This window comes from Centruroides sculpturatus, unplaced genomic scaffold (genome assembly GCF_000671375.1).
Source record: "Centruroides sculpturatus isolate CEXI.00-Female unplaced genomic scaffold, Cexi_2.0 scaffold160, whole genome shotgun sequence".
NCBI lineage: Eukaryota > Metazoa > Arthropoda > Arachnida > Scorpiones > Buthidae > Centruroides > Centruroides sculpturatus.
The window spans coordinates 422036-436895 of record NW_019384435.1 but is presented as its reverse complement, the minus strand read 5'-3'; the positions used below and the strand labels follow the sequence as shown (position 1 = coordinate 436895).

General features: G+C 28.4%; 1 protein-coding gene across 1 annotated transcript in view; it reads right to left on the bottom strand.

Annotated features, from left to right (window-relative positions):
• The window catches only part of LOC111619882 (cytochrome c oxidase subunit 5A, mitochondrial-like), an 18964-nt gene extending 4349 nt beyond the window's left edge, over positions 1-14615 (bottom strand). The window contains exons 1-3 of the mRNA XM_023361707.1: positions 14432-14615; positions 8928-9166; positions 1135-1289 (exon numbers count right to left, since the gene is read on the bottom strand). Of these exons, the coding sequence (XP_023217475.1) occupies positions 1140-1289; positions 8928-9166; positions 14432-14507 (465 nt within the window). The 5' untranslated portion in view covers positions 14508-14615 and the 3' untranslated portion in view covers positions 1135-1139. The remainder of the gene's footprint in view (positions 1-1134; positions 1290-8927; positions 9167-14431) is intronic.
• Positions 14616-14860: the final 245 nt, after the last annotated feature.

Here is a 14860-nt window from a genome sequence, read left to right as displayed (position 1 = left end):
CTCCGTTGCGTGTCGCTTCGCGTTGAATTTTCGTCGATGTTAAGCCTAACGAAGACTATTGTATCGTTAAAAATTATTTTTTTATTTTGTACAAACAAAATAAATATATTAAAAAATATAAAAATAATAAAAAATTATACTTCAGATGTTAATTTAGTATCAAAAACGTAAAATATTTGAGTAGCCCAAGACATAGCCAAAGATTGAAGCGCCACAGCACTGGCGAAAATTTAAATTTGCCGACTGGAATTCTTTCGGATGATTGACTTTCGGAAAATCGACACTCTACTGTAATTCATTTTACTTAGGATAGTTTATATTTTCACAAAATTAGTAATGTAATTAAAAAATATATTTATTACAGTTGAATCCCATATCTCAGTTGTATGTTTTACACTACAGCACTTTCTCACTTATGTATTATTCATTTTGAAATGGAAAAAATTTAAAGCAATTATTTAAGAAAAAACACTTATTTCTTTATGGTTAGTCCATACTGACAGCAAACTGCCAGTAAATGCAAAAAGTAAAGCAAATAATTCAAAATATGTAACACCATTTCTGATGAACCTTCCCATTTAGCAAATCACTCCTCCATTCCAAACATTAAAAATTTCATTTTCCACATTATGTACTGTGAATCAATTTCACTAAGTAAACAAAAATTACTGTCTTTTCTCATTTGTTTCACTGTGTGAGCTAACCTTTAGAATGATTCTTTTACAAGATTGGAGTTTCATCAGGAGAAAACAACTAATGTTACATACTACATACTATACCAGTTATGTGGGAGGAAAAAACCTTGGTGAATTTTTTTTATTTAATTTTACTCCACTCTACATTTTATATGCTGTTCAAATGTATTATACATATAGTTAATTGTAAATGCTTTGTACATTGTACAAAGTCAGTTGTTAATTTGTGCTGCACCATACTTTTTTTTGCAATTATATTTACTCTGAAAGTAATTTGAAAGTAGTTTCAACTTTTAATGTTTTCTCACTTAAATGATATTTTTTTTCAGTTCTCCTGAAAAGGTATAAACCAGGTTGAACTCTAATTATTATTATCTCATAAAATTCTAGTTATTATCATAAAATATACTCTTACAATTAAAGTATTTCTAATACTCACTTTTATTAATGAATATCAAATGGACTAACTAAAAATAATTCTGGTTTGTCATATCCCAATTCTTCTGGTGTACTAATACCAAGTTCTGTTAATGTTGATTGAATTTCTTGAATAAGATAGGGATATATTTCTTTTGCTTTGTTGCCACCTTTATCCTATTAAAAAAAGCATTCAAATAATTTTGTATAATTAATGATAACTATTACATATAAGTTTTCAATAAATTATAATAAGGTAAAGAAAAAAAATAATCACTAAATAACACAAGATTATGCCATATAATATAAACTGTCAACAAATCTGACATAATTAAATGATGAATTAGTATTAACTACATCTCAGTCAATAAAAAAACAAAAAATTTAACACAAGTGAATAAAAATATTTACAAAAGCAAGAATGTCCATGCAATGTGAGAAAAGAATTATTTTTTTCTCCCAAGAAAGCAGCATCTAGTTAAAGATCAACATAAAAATAAACTTAGTATGTTCTAACATAAAAGGCATATCAAGTACTTTATCTGTAAACATTTTAATAGCTAATTTGGTAGATAGAGTAATTTGATATTTTTATTTATATTTCTTCCTTTTTCTTCTTTGAAGAAACAAGTTTTTTAATTATCAATACCAACGTATGAATGGTCACTTTAAATGTATATTTAAATCACGCATTATATTAAGGTAACAACAGCAACAGCATTAATCATCTGCACTGATCTCATCACCTAAAATTTTGAATGGTGAAACATTTGGATGCAGTATTTGTATAGCAAAATACCATAATTTTCTACAAGTTATCACATCCACAGACACCATAATAGTCAATCAACAACTTTTTTTTACTCAGATGTGTTTTGAAAATTACAGTATTTGTAAGTGTTGGTGAATGTGTGATGGATAATGTATGAAAGCAAGCATAGCAAATACTATACAGGTATCCATTGTATAACACTAGTTAGGTTCTGAAAAAGTGCCATGTTATGCAAATCCGTGCTGTAGAAAACAAAGGACTAATACAAAACATACAGTTAGGTTCAAAAAATTAACAAAAGTATATTATTGTTTTTTGTTTCTAAGAGAAATATGTTTATTAAAGTAATCAATAATTAGCAAACAATCATAATTAAAAGTACTGTATTAGGCATTAATATTCAGTTTAGTTAAATGATGCCTTCTTTTTACAAAGTATTGTCATAATTTTAGTTTTTTTGTTGATCTTAATCAGAAATATCAGCAACATCTTTATTTTTTTTTTTATTTGTATCATAAAATATTCTTATGGATGACAAAAATATATAACAAATTGAAAATTTCAATATGATAAAATCCATGGGCAAATTTAAAACACCACACTTGCTTTACTTAAATTTTAAAAAATATTGAATAATGGACTTTACACTTAATGACTGTGAAATTTTGTATGGATGATTTTCCAAATTCTCCAACTGTGTTATAGTAAAACTGTGTTGTAGAAGTGCCATGTTGTATGAGGGATACCTGTATATAAGAAAATATCATTTACAAAGGAACAGATGGAAATAAAGTATTAAAGCAGTTAAATGATTGGAACATTAAAACTGGAAGATTATCAGAAAATTGTTTGTGCCTTGTTTCACTTGTATGGAAGAAAGCCCACAGAGAAGGGAAATAATGTAATTTCCAAAATGCATTTGGGTAAAACAAAGTTGTTGATTGTTTGGTGATTATGGTGTTTGCGGATGTAATAATTTCTAGAAAATTATGGTATTTTGACCATTCATATAGTAATATTGAATACATGGAATTGAAGTATAGTATGGATTACAGATAACTGTTTTTAATTAAACAATTGTATATAAAAACATTGCTTGCTGAACTCCAATGAATTACCTAAAATCCACTTCTAGGAAAAGTTTTTATTTCTGCATACATATTTTTAACAAGTTAACACATTCTGAAAACTAAGAAGAAAATAATATATGAAATAATGTATATATTTATATACTAGTAAAAAGTGATCCATGCATGCTTTGAATTCCTTTTTATGCAATTTAAGAGACTAAAAGATACACAGTATTTAAATTTTTCTACTTATAACAATTAACAAACTAAATTAATGTAAGCAAGGAAAAATGATATAAAAATACAAGTTCTACAATATCCCTGAAAAAACAAAAAAAGTTAAGCCATTTGTCATAACAGAAACTTCACATTCCTATATTATTTGGTATCCAATATTACAAGCTGTTTGTTATAACTTTCAAAAATGTGATAATTTTTAATTTATATACCTAAACAAACATTTAATGAATACCTCAAAATTAGTCAAAAATTCAAAACACAGTGCTTGGTAAAAGAAATGATGATGTAACTTGAGTAAATACTGGTACATACAAATATCTCTTCTAAACCATTAGACTTCAGGTACAATATGAATATAGCAAATAAACTAATGTATTCTATCTTTAACCAAGATCTATCAGGCCATCTATCGTTCCAAATATGCCAAGAATTTAGAACATTATGCATACAAATGGTAAAAGAAGCGTTGATGCCTGCATCATCATTTCTTTTACCAAGCACTATTATAGCTCATCTTTTACAATGTTCAAATTTTAGCAATCCACAAAAAAATTAAAAAAAAAAATAGAGAAGAAAAATGTCAATGATTAACTCAAAAACCATCAAATATTGTTACTAATTTATTTATTTTTATTAAAACTATTAGAAGAATACTGAATTCTTTCTAATCATCATCTATTAATATAATGATCTCATTTTGTCTTATTGATTTAAAATTTTTTAACTGAATATGTATAATTTAGTTCTAATTCATGCAGTTATTTGTTGGAGTAAGAATTCACCAGTCATGTAGATCTTATTCCAGATTTCTGTTTATGTAAAGATTTATCATCAATTACTATAGATTTTCACTAACAATGAAGTTTGTTTAATAAAATTTAAATAAGGAGTTTGACTTCCTTAACAGAAAATATCATATAAATTTCATTAAACTATTGAAAAAAGGAAATGAGTGAAATACAAAACAATGAAGCTATGTTTTATTTTATAATTATTATAAATAACTCCATTGGAAAAATTTTTAATGATATAATATGCATCTATCAATTTTATCTTCATGTTTCTGTATAAATATTCTTATAATTTCTGTTATACAATAGATAATCAATTTAATAACAAAATTATAACAATTATCACACTATTTGATGTATTATCTTGAAAATAATTTACAATAAACATAGTAAAACAGCTTTTATCTTTATTTCAATAATTTAAAGACAACAAATAAAAAAGCTAGTCAATTTTCTCTTTTTATTTGATAAAAACCAACTTAATATATATGTCATCTCTACTTGCATTCAACTCCATACTTTGTATTTCATTTACCTCATTCTATAGCATTAAAAAGTCAGTTTTTAATGCAAATTAAATTTTTTCAAGTCTAGTTCTCTCATCTTCAGATCCAAATCTTATCAAACATCATCTGTAGAACACTGTTCATAATCTAGAGCTCCAGAGATTTTGAAACAGCAGCAACAGAAAATAATGCAAAAATTTGTAACAAGTTCAAATTTACTACAAGTTTTTGCTGTATGAGTATAACCATAATGCCTGCAGAACTTTCTGGAGCACAGTCTTCCATTATTATTAAATCCTGATAGTGTCCATATCCACAGGTCTAAATTAATTTTCTCTTCCAATATCTGGTTCACAAGACTTATGGGTTGCTGTTAAGAGAGATTCTGTAATGTGGAAGGGTACATTTCTCAAAGCCTCTTCCCACACTTTGTTTTGTAATAAAAGTTATGCCAGAAGACAGTGAACCAAACATCTTTGCAAGCATTATACTTACATGCAAAACTCATAAATTTAAACTTTTTATGAATTTGTGTGTTCTTTTCTGTTGTTCTAAAAACTCTATGACTCTAGATTTCAAACAATATTCTGCAACTGAAGCAACTGCAATTGATAAAGTTTTTGATTTAAAGATGAGTTTTGAAAAATATTTAATGTGGCATTACAATCATGAACTTCTAGTGTGAGGTGAATAAAAATAGAGTACAGTAGAGCATCGTTTATCCAAATCAATTGGGAACTGGGGTTGTTTGGATAACCGATTATGTATGAAAAAATATATTAACCTATCCCATGTTAAAATTTTTCTCCATTGCGTGTCGCTTTGCATTGAATGTTCGTCGATGTTAAGCCTAACGTAAATTTTTATAATAATTATCGTGGCTATTTTATCATTAAAAATTATTTCTTTATTTTGTACAAACAAAATAAATATATTGAAAAATATAAAAACAAAAAAAATTATACTTTAGAAGTTAATCTAGTACCAAAAACGTTTGATTCAGCACGACACACAGTCCTGAGAAAAACACCACAGAAAAGTGCCAGTGCTGCCAGCTAAAAAACACACACCAACAAAAAAAATATTGAAGTAGCCAAAGATATAGCTAAAGGTTGCAGCGCCACAGCACTAGCAGAAATTTAAATTTGCCGACTGGAACGCTTTCAGTTAACCAATGTTTCGGTTGACCAGCTTTTGGATAAACAAAACTCTACTGTATTAGTTTCATCTACAGTAGTGGTGCACAAACTACTTTCATTTCTGACCCCCCCATTTTGTGTAAAATTTTGTCGCAACCCTTGAATAGACAGTAACATTTTTTGTCATGAACCATGGATAGACAATAGACATTTACTGTGCTGTAACTATACTGTTGTCCTACAAGCTAAATATGCATATGTCAACATGTGTTTCTGTTGCCACATCATTATCAGTATAACTATGTCTGTTTGCCTGCTGGTTGCCAAAGTATAGGTATTAGGTACTAATACAGACAATTGTTTTCATTAAAAAATATAGTTCTTATAAATAGTTTCTTATAGTTTTTATAAAGAATATAATTTCATTTCACGATTTTACTGGTCCCTGATACTTGTTGAAGAAAACCCTTATACTGTATTTTTTATTGTCAAATAAATTTCTTTGAATTTGGTGACCCTGAAAAATTTTCTCACTCGAACAACCGTGAGCAACCCACGGGTTGCACACCACTAATCTACAGTATTAATTCTATATATGTGTATATGTATGTGGATATATATGAAATGTGGGTATATATGAAGATTTCTTCCAATAGAGGCTGGCAGTAGCATTCCAAATAACACCTAGTTGAGATCAAAGTGATACCAAAACAATCAGGTATATAAAATGGTATAAGCACATTGAATAATTAGGAACTTTATAAACTACCTAAATGTATTAAAAAATGCTAGTACCGTGTTTCCCCGAAAATAAGACATCCGCAGAAAATAAGACCTAGCACAGATTTNCTGAGAAAAACACACAAAATTAGCAATTTAGATTATTATTTTATTAAATGAATATAATAAAACTAGAAAATAGTAAAAAATAAAATTAATTTAGTAACGTAGTTTATGTAGGCAATTTTTGAAAACCACTGGAGTATATAATTTCTTGTTCATACTGTACAAATTGTAATAATTATGTTTGTATTAACAAATAATTATTGCTATTGTTACTGTATAAATGTCGATCCATTTAACTACATTGCATATGAAGGTAATGAAACAGGAAAGAAAAAAATTTGAATGTATATAGCTCGTTTCAGAAAAATTTTACTTATGAATCAATATATCATACAGCAAAATGCTATAACAAATATAGTAGAACTCCTATTATTAGAGTATATGAGGTAATGTGGACCAATGCTATCTTGGATAACCAAACACTGATAAAATGGATGGACACAGTTATTTTGAATTAGTGAATTAAAAATGGCTATTAAATTATGTTGCATTGCAGCATAAATTGATCAACATAATAGTAATAATATTCTGTCTAAAACTGCAGGGGAAAATTGTTTGTATTATTGCTAACTAGCAGCAGTATGTAAATAAGCATGCAATGATATTAAGAATGTGATACATTCAGTGCTTAAAAGACTTCAAAAGAAGGGCCAAGGAAAGAGGACAGATCCTTTTTCCAAAGGAACTTAAAAGTGAACAATTTGAATCAAAAGCATTCCAATTGTGATAAATAGGAAGTTTGAGAAAAATTACTTTTGTAAATTTTGATATAGATTTGTGTATCAGGAGGTGGAGATTTAGATTTAAGTTAGAATTAAGAGGCACTTATTTTGGGGTAAAAACTGTTAAATCATTTTTGTTTGGTAGTTCTGATAGATTCAATTGTCAGAGATAGATTGAGTTGTTTTGTTCAACAACAGTCATTCAAAGTAAACTTCTTTTTGTACTGTTCAAATTGTTATTTCTTTGCTTTTTGTGCAAAGCAAGTAGTACCTGTCAAAATAGTTTGTCAAATTGTTCTAAAATATAGTCTGCTCTGGACTTTACTTATCTAATAAATTAGATTCAGTCTAGTTTTTTTTATGCAAACAAGATTGTGGTTTTTCCTCAACTCCTAGTAAACCCAGGCCTGGCTTCTTTACTGAACTCTTTGTACCAACTGTGCACTTGTTAGGTTTTTGGACAACTTCTTTAGTAGCTAAATTAAGCACAGTTTTTATATAGCTACTAGCTGCAAGGACCCGCTTCGCTGGGTTTTTATTTGTTCGTACATTTGTATGTAATATAGTTTTTTATATATATAAAAGACTGTTTTTCTAAGTAATCTAGAATCTAGCTGCAAGGACCCGCTTCGCTGGGNCCCACCCTTGGTTTAGAGGTTCAAAAAAAAAATATATCTATATATATATATGTTCAATCTAAAAAATTTTAATCATTTAAAAATATTTTAGTCACATGACTCCTTCCTATTAATTGCACTATATTTTATAAAGAAAACATTTTATTTTGTAATATGCATAAATGCCAAGCAAATTATCAGTATGCTTATTTCCTTATTACTAAGAATGTCCCTCCCTAGTATCTTCTTCTGCTGTAAATCATCCTGTAAATGCAAATCTATCTGTAAAAAAATGGTTTAATTAATGCAAAGCTAGGAAGAACATTGTAGATTCTAAGATAATTTCCTTTTTAAATTAAAAGAGAGCATTACAAAGAAAATAATAGGCATACTGTATTCAAAAGCATACTCAGATCTCATAATTGTAAAATCTAATAAAACATTAAAGCTGCTAAAAATCCAAGATAGATACTTGAATGTGTTCCAAAAATGGTTTATGGACTACTAAACATCCAGAATAGTTTAGAAATAGTAGTAGATTATAAGAATGGTGTGATGGATTATAAGACTGGCCCTATAGCTGAGACTCCTAAAAACTACTTTTTACTTAGTGGTCTGCACAAATCAGTCAAAGTTTTAAAAAATAGTCCTATAAACTTAAATTTTAATACAAAACAAAAAATGTTCTTGCTTCAAAAAATGAAATAAAGTATGTGACTTTTAAGTATCATATTATTAAGTACAATATATAACAACTAACAATTATGGAATAAAAAACAGCTTATGAGCATGTTTAAAATGAATACTTATAACTAGTAGTAGAAATTACAAGTATATTCAGTTGATACTCAGCATCTGGAAAATTGACTGGATGTTTTGTGAATCACTAATGGTGCATATATTGAATGTTTGTAACATTTACTTTAATAAAAGAAATTCTGGAAAATACAGATGCTAAAAATTCTTGTTTAATAATTTGTGTGCCATCATAAATTTCATTAAAAGGATAAGTTTTACAAATATTTTCAAAATCTTGTATTATTATTTTAATACAGTTCATAAGCAATCAAGAATAATTTCTCAAATTTTTAAAAAAAGTAAAAAAAATCTACCTTTAAAGATTCAAGATATCTAACAGCAAGAGCAAAATCATTTACTCTTCGACAAGCTTTCAAAGCAGCTATTATTATTTTAGGTTCAGGAACAACATCCATGCCATGAAGATCATTCATTGCTTTGCGAATCTCCCAGCCATCAATATCTTTTCGGTTGAAATAAGCTTCATATCTTGCATCAAATTCTTCATCTGTTTCAGTATTTTTCTTAGACATGGTTCTTGCAGTTAATATTGCTGTAATACATAAGTCATTATATAAAAATGTATAACATAAAAATTTTTTTAATAAAATTAATACATTTCAAAATTATTAATGTTTCTGAAAAGTAGTTATGTAATTTCAAATTATAAAACTACATGAATTTTTAAAATGAGTCAGTGATAAACATAAAATTTCCCACATTAAAATTGTCTATAAAAGCAAATTATAAGTTTTTAAAATTACACATTTTGAAATATGCAATTTTAAAATAATACAATAGAAAACCAGTATATATTGTTAAAAAATATTCATAATTCAAAATTATGCACATAGAACAACTAAGTTCTTTGGCTGTTAATGATAACATTTACATCATCTGGACAGTACCAACAACTGTTTGAAAATTAGTTGCAATGAACACTGAAAAATACAGCTGAACTCGGTTATAATAAGCATTATGGAACTGGCAAGATTTCCTCATTATAACAGTTACTCGTTACATCCGTGAAGAGCAGTGACGTACCTAGGAGGAGAATGGATGGCTGGTTTGGGTGCAAACACGTAAGAGTGTCCTGCAGGTGGCAAAATTTGTACTATGCCATTGATAATTAGTGAAATTTATACTTTAAATAAGTTGAATAAAAAAAATAATAATAATAATAATAAATTTAAAAAAATCAATTACATTATACTGTATTTTTATTAATAGTTATATAAACTACAACATAGTTAATATTAAACAATTTATTTTTTTGTAATTAAAGTTAATACAAATTAATAATATGCCAGATTTCAGTTAGTCCTTTTATCTACAAATCTTAAAATCAATGTTTGCTTTATTTTTTCATAATGTCGATACTGTCGAAGATGACAAAGTAAACACTTCAATGTTTTAAGCACCACATTTTAACTCTGGAATAATTTCTACTTTTTCCTAAACTGAAAGACATTTTCTTTTCTTTATAGACATCTTTCTCATAGAAGAGTTCATTTTTAACTACAGTATATGGTAATTTTACAATCACATTGATGATTAGGTAAATTGGCAGAGTAGAACCAGAAGCTAGTCAAGAAAGAGGGGAGAAAATTTCCTTAAACTTTCATTTGTAACTCACAGCAAGATTTGTATTTACAAAATAAAAGTTTTAAATATGGAACTGCTGAAATAAACCTAAATTAAGTCCAACAATCACATCTCTTGATCTATTTGAATCAATTCATTCCAATTACAGACATACCTTGATAATACAGATTAGTTTCCAGATCACCATTGTAACAAATATTACAGTTAAAGCAAATCATTCCTTTTTTTCATTCATTCATCAATTGAACAATAATTTTTAACTTTGATGTTTCAGATTAACTTAATTTTTGTACATCACTAGTATTTATGCAAAACATTGAAAATCAAGATTTTTGCAATTTTTGGAATCAATTTTTTTAATTATACAGAATTTTGAAAATAGACAAAAACACAAATTGATGTTCTGATATACAAAAATTGTCACAGATCATTACCTATTTCCCATAGAGAGTTGCTTTTAGCTCATTTTAAAGTTCTTTTAATGCCCTTTGATTTGATATGCAAGAGGTATCCTTAAAAAAAAAAAAAAAATGTTTACGTTTTCAAATTTTGGATTTTAAAAATGTCTGAAATATCACCTTCAATTTCTTTAAAAAAGTTATTTATAAAGACAATGAATAAAGACCTTACACTCTTTTCCAGCAATTAAATTCAATTAAAACTAATGTTTTCAGCCTGGTTAATAAGTCTTCATCAGGTTTTTAAATAGAGATTCTATTTTTAATTATTGATTATTTATGAAATTCATATATTTCTTAAGCTTATATCCAAATTTTTGTTATGAAATGATTATGGGATCATAGTAAAAAAAAGTGCTACCTACACTGCATGTTACTAGTGCACTTTGATAGTGATTTTTTCTGAACATGCTCATATTTACAAACTTCTATGTATAACATTATATTTTTACTTGTTTTTAAAATTTATTCATACTTGTGAAATAATCCCAAAGTAGATACAAATTAACTTAACTGAAACTTAAAAGTTTAAAACATACAAAATTCATTCATTAATCAATTAATCAATAAACATTTTGCTTATGAAGAAAATTACAGCGCTAATTTGGGTTTAGTAGCCCTCTAATGAAAATATCATATTTTGGAGTATTTCAAAGTTCTTCAAATAAAACTTTGGAGTTTATTTTAAAAAATTCTATACTGTGTTTGCAATGACGACTTTTTCACTGTCTGGCATTTTAAGCATCTCACCCCAAGTATCTGGGTGAGATGCCAAATGCCATTAGGGTAAGATAACAAATATAATTGCTTAAAATTAATTTTTGAATTTCTTAACCAAATTTAATTTATTGCATATGTAGTACAAAGTACTTCATAGTAAGTATAACAGCACAGTATAAGTATTGTTAAGTTTCCGCCCGTTCTAACGTGTTCTATAGCTAGCTGAAAGCTTTTTTCAGTCCAAAAACTTTTTTGAGAAGTCCTTATATAATTTCTATGCATATCCTGCAATAAAACGAGAAAACAAAAGTTTATTAAAAATAGGCATATTGGAAATCAATTAACAAAAAATAGGCACGTTACCCCAAGAAAAATGTGGCATATTTTCCATTTGTTGGGGTAAGATGCCTAGTAGAGTCACGTGCTCCAGCATGTCCGATCGGGATCGGCGGTAGCTGACAATGGAAACTTTAGAACCTTAACTACATCACACATTAATTGTTTTTAGCAATTTTTAATAAATTCCATTTTAACTTTTAGTTTAAAATTATTCTAGAAACATTTCACAACAAAAACTTCGTTCTTATCTAGCTTTTATTCTTCTCGGATGTAGAAAATGAAGTAACGGTAGCCAACTACAGCTTTCCGCACTCAATATTGGCCCAACGATTCATCATACAAATACATGACAATATGTGACGTCACCGTTTGAAAATATCAAAAATTAGGCATCTTCCCCCGCTTACCATCTTACCCCGAATCACTCTATGCGTTGCAGTCAAACCAGTTTTTAGTTAGGATGCGTTTTAACTAGTTAAAACTAGTTTATACTGGATGTCTTTGTTAAAACCCGTTTTGTCTAGTTAAAACTAGAATTTACTGCTAGTCAAAAATGAATTTGAGTTAAAACTAGTTTTAACTAGACAAAACGGGTTTTAACAAAGACATTCAGTATAAATTAGTTTCAACTAGACAAAACGGGTTTTAACAAAGACATTCAGTATAAACTAGTTTCAACTAGACAAAACGGGTTTTAACAAAGACATTCAGTATAAACTAGATTCAACTAGTTAAAACGCGTTCTAACTAAAAACGAGTTTTGACTGTAACATATACAAAATTTCAACACTGGAAGTTTGCATGTGGATTGTTAAACTTTTGAGAAAAAGTTATTGGGCATAAATTTCCACTGTTGTTAGTCTGTCTATGTGTTTTTCCTTAATCTCAAGAATGGAGTTAGTTAGATGAAAGATGAGACTAGATATGAAAACATTAGGAACAGGAGGTCCTGGTTAACTATATACAAACTTCTGATGCAAACCAGAAGTCATGTTATTTCAATTCAAAAATTAAAATTGACTTTAAAGGAGACATGCATACCAATGTATATTATAAACTGGAATACATTCCTTTTATTTATTCCAGCACACTCAAATGATCCATTTAGATATAAAGTAGCTAAATATAAAAACACCTTATCACCGTGGTATTTAAATCTCTACAAGCATTTTCCGGCTCTATTTATGAGCCCTCGTCAGGTGAATTGTGTCGTCGTCGTTTCACCGTCAACTTTTTCAACTACATTATAGACTATATAAGAGACAAAAATAACACATCAGCAATGATTTGACCTGTGGAATTTTAATTACAAAAGGCTAACAGTATTGTCACTATGAAAAAAGGGCTCTCATAAGATCACTAAATGTCAACCAAATAACTTCATGAAGTGCATCTTAACCAAAGAGGCCTATATTCAACAAAAATTTTGTAATCAAAGTTATTTAAGTCAAATTTACTCAAAAATCCTTTTATTTTCTTTGTCAAAGTTTAAATAGTCACAAAACTTGAGCTTAGAGCATTAATTCTTAAGTTCATAGTATTTCTTATATTGATGTGAGCAATATGAGATGTTTTCTTCTCCCAACAATTTTCTGACAAGTGCATTATTTAATTAAAGACATCCCATTTATTACATCAACTGTGGAGATTTATGCAAAAACCTGATATGCACATTGCTAATAGTAACACAAAAAATATTATGAATTTAATAAAATAATAAATTCAGGATTCATCTGGATGTGAGCAAGCTATTTTTTAATAACATACGATAACAGATCTCACCTTCAAATTCCTATATTATTCTTTTACCACCAATAAATTTTTTTAACATAAGCAGACTCCTTTCTTTCTTCTAATATGAAAAAAACAAGCAAAAGGGGCAAAGCCATTCTTGGGACGAAACAATGTCTCAGAGAGCACGAGCAACGCACTCGTGCCCGTTCGTAGAAACAGTCTCAACATTTTGTATTTTACTTTGATCCAGTTCTCAGTCCCCCAACTATCTACAAATCTGGTTTAGCCTACGTGCACACGATTTGGGCACCAAATACTCTGTGCCAAATTGCAACTCCAGATACATACTCCTTCATACCTCTAAGGCGTGCAGCCATCGACAGCAGCGCGATTTTAGAGACAATAAGACATAGTCTCGTCAAAAATAAGATATTAGATAAGAGCAAACGTACGTACGATCCTTTCAATCCACTTAATGCATCCGTAATACTTAAACATTTCAAACAAACAGCTGTAATTAACCATGCAATAAAATTTGCACGTCGTCGGCATTACATACCGAGTAAATTTTAAGTAACATCCAATGCAAATTTTACGCAAGTAGTCAAAAGGGTGCAAACGCAGCTTCGAATGGGACAGTTAAACCATGCCATAGATCATCTGGGGGGGAGTTTTAAATTAGGAGATCCAAACTCCCAGAATTCCAATTTATAATGGATTTCTTCTTTATATTAATTACCATTCTGATCATTTACATACACAAATATATAAAATTATTGTTATTTGATAAGCTTAATTGCACTAATTTTATAAAAGTAATGTTCAAAATAGTCTACAAGTACTTAATTTAATAGAGAATAATAACCATTTGTTTCTATTATGAATATTTAATACTGTATTTTCAAAGATTAAAAATAGGCTTAAGAGTTATCTTCATGATATAAAGTTAACATGATAAATACCCGCATGTGGTTTGTTGGCTTGCGTGGCCACGAAATTTCGCATGTTAAAAGCCGATCTGGCGATATTCCGAAACATTTTCTTTCGATTTTCTATCCAAAAATCCTTAAAAATTTAATATTTAACCTACAAATATCTCCGGAACACTTCCCGAAATACTTTGCGGCAAAATATTGCGTCACTAGATAATAAACGTTTCTTTCATAGATATCGGAATTGAAAATTTGTTATAATTATCGTCTGGAAATTTTATTGAATTACGACATATTATAATTTACGTTATATTTTCACTACAGATTTATTTGTATAAAAAATAATATAAGCAGGTCGACCTTTTTTTTTATTTTTTTACTTTCTCGGCCCTGTGTACACAGAAAGCCCTGTATTCGAGTCCATAGTGTGCTATCTCCAAAGTTCTGTAATTCACAAAA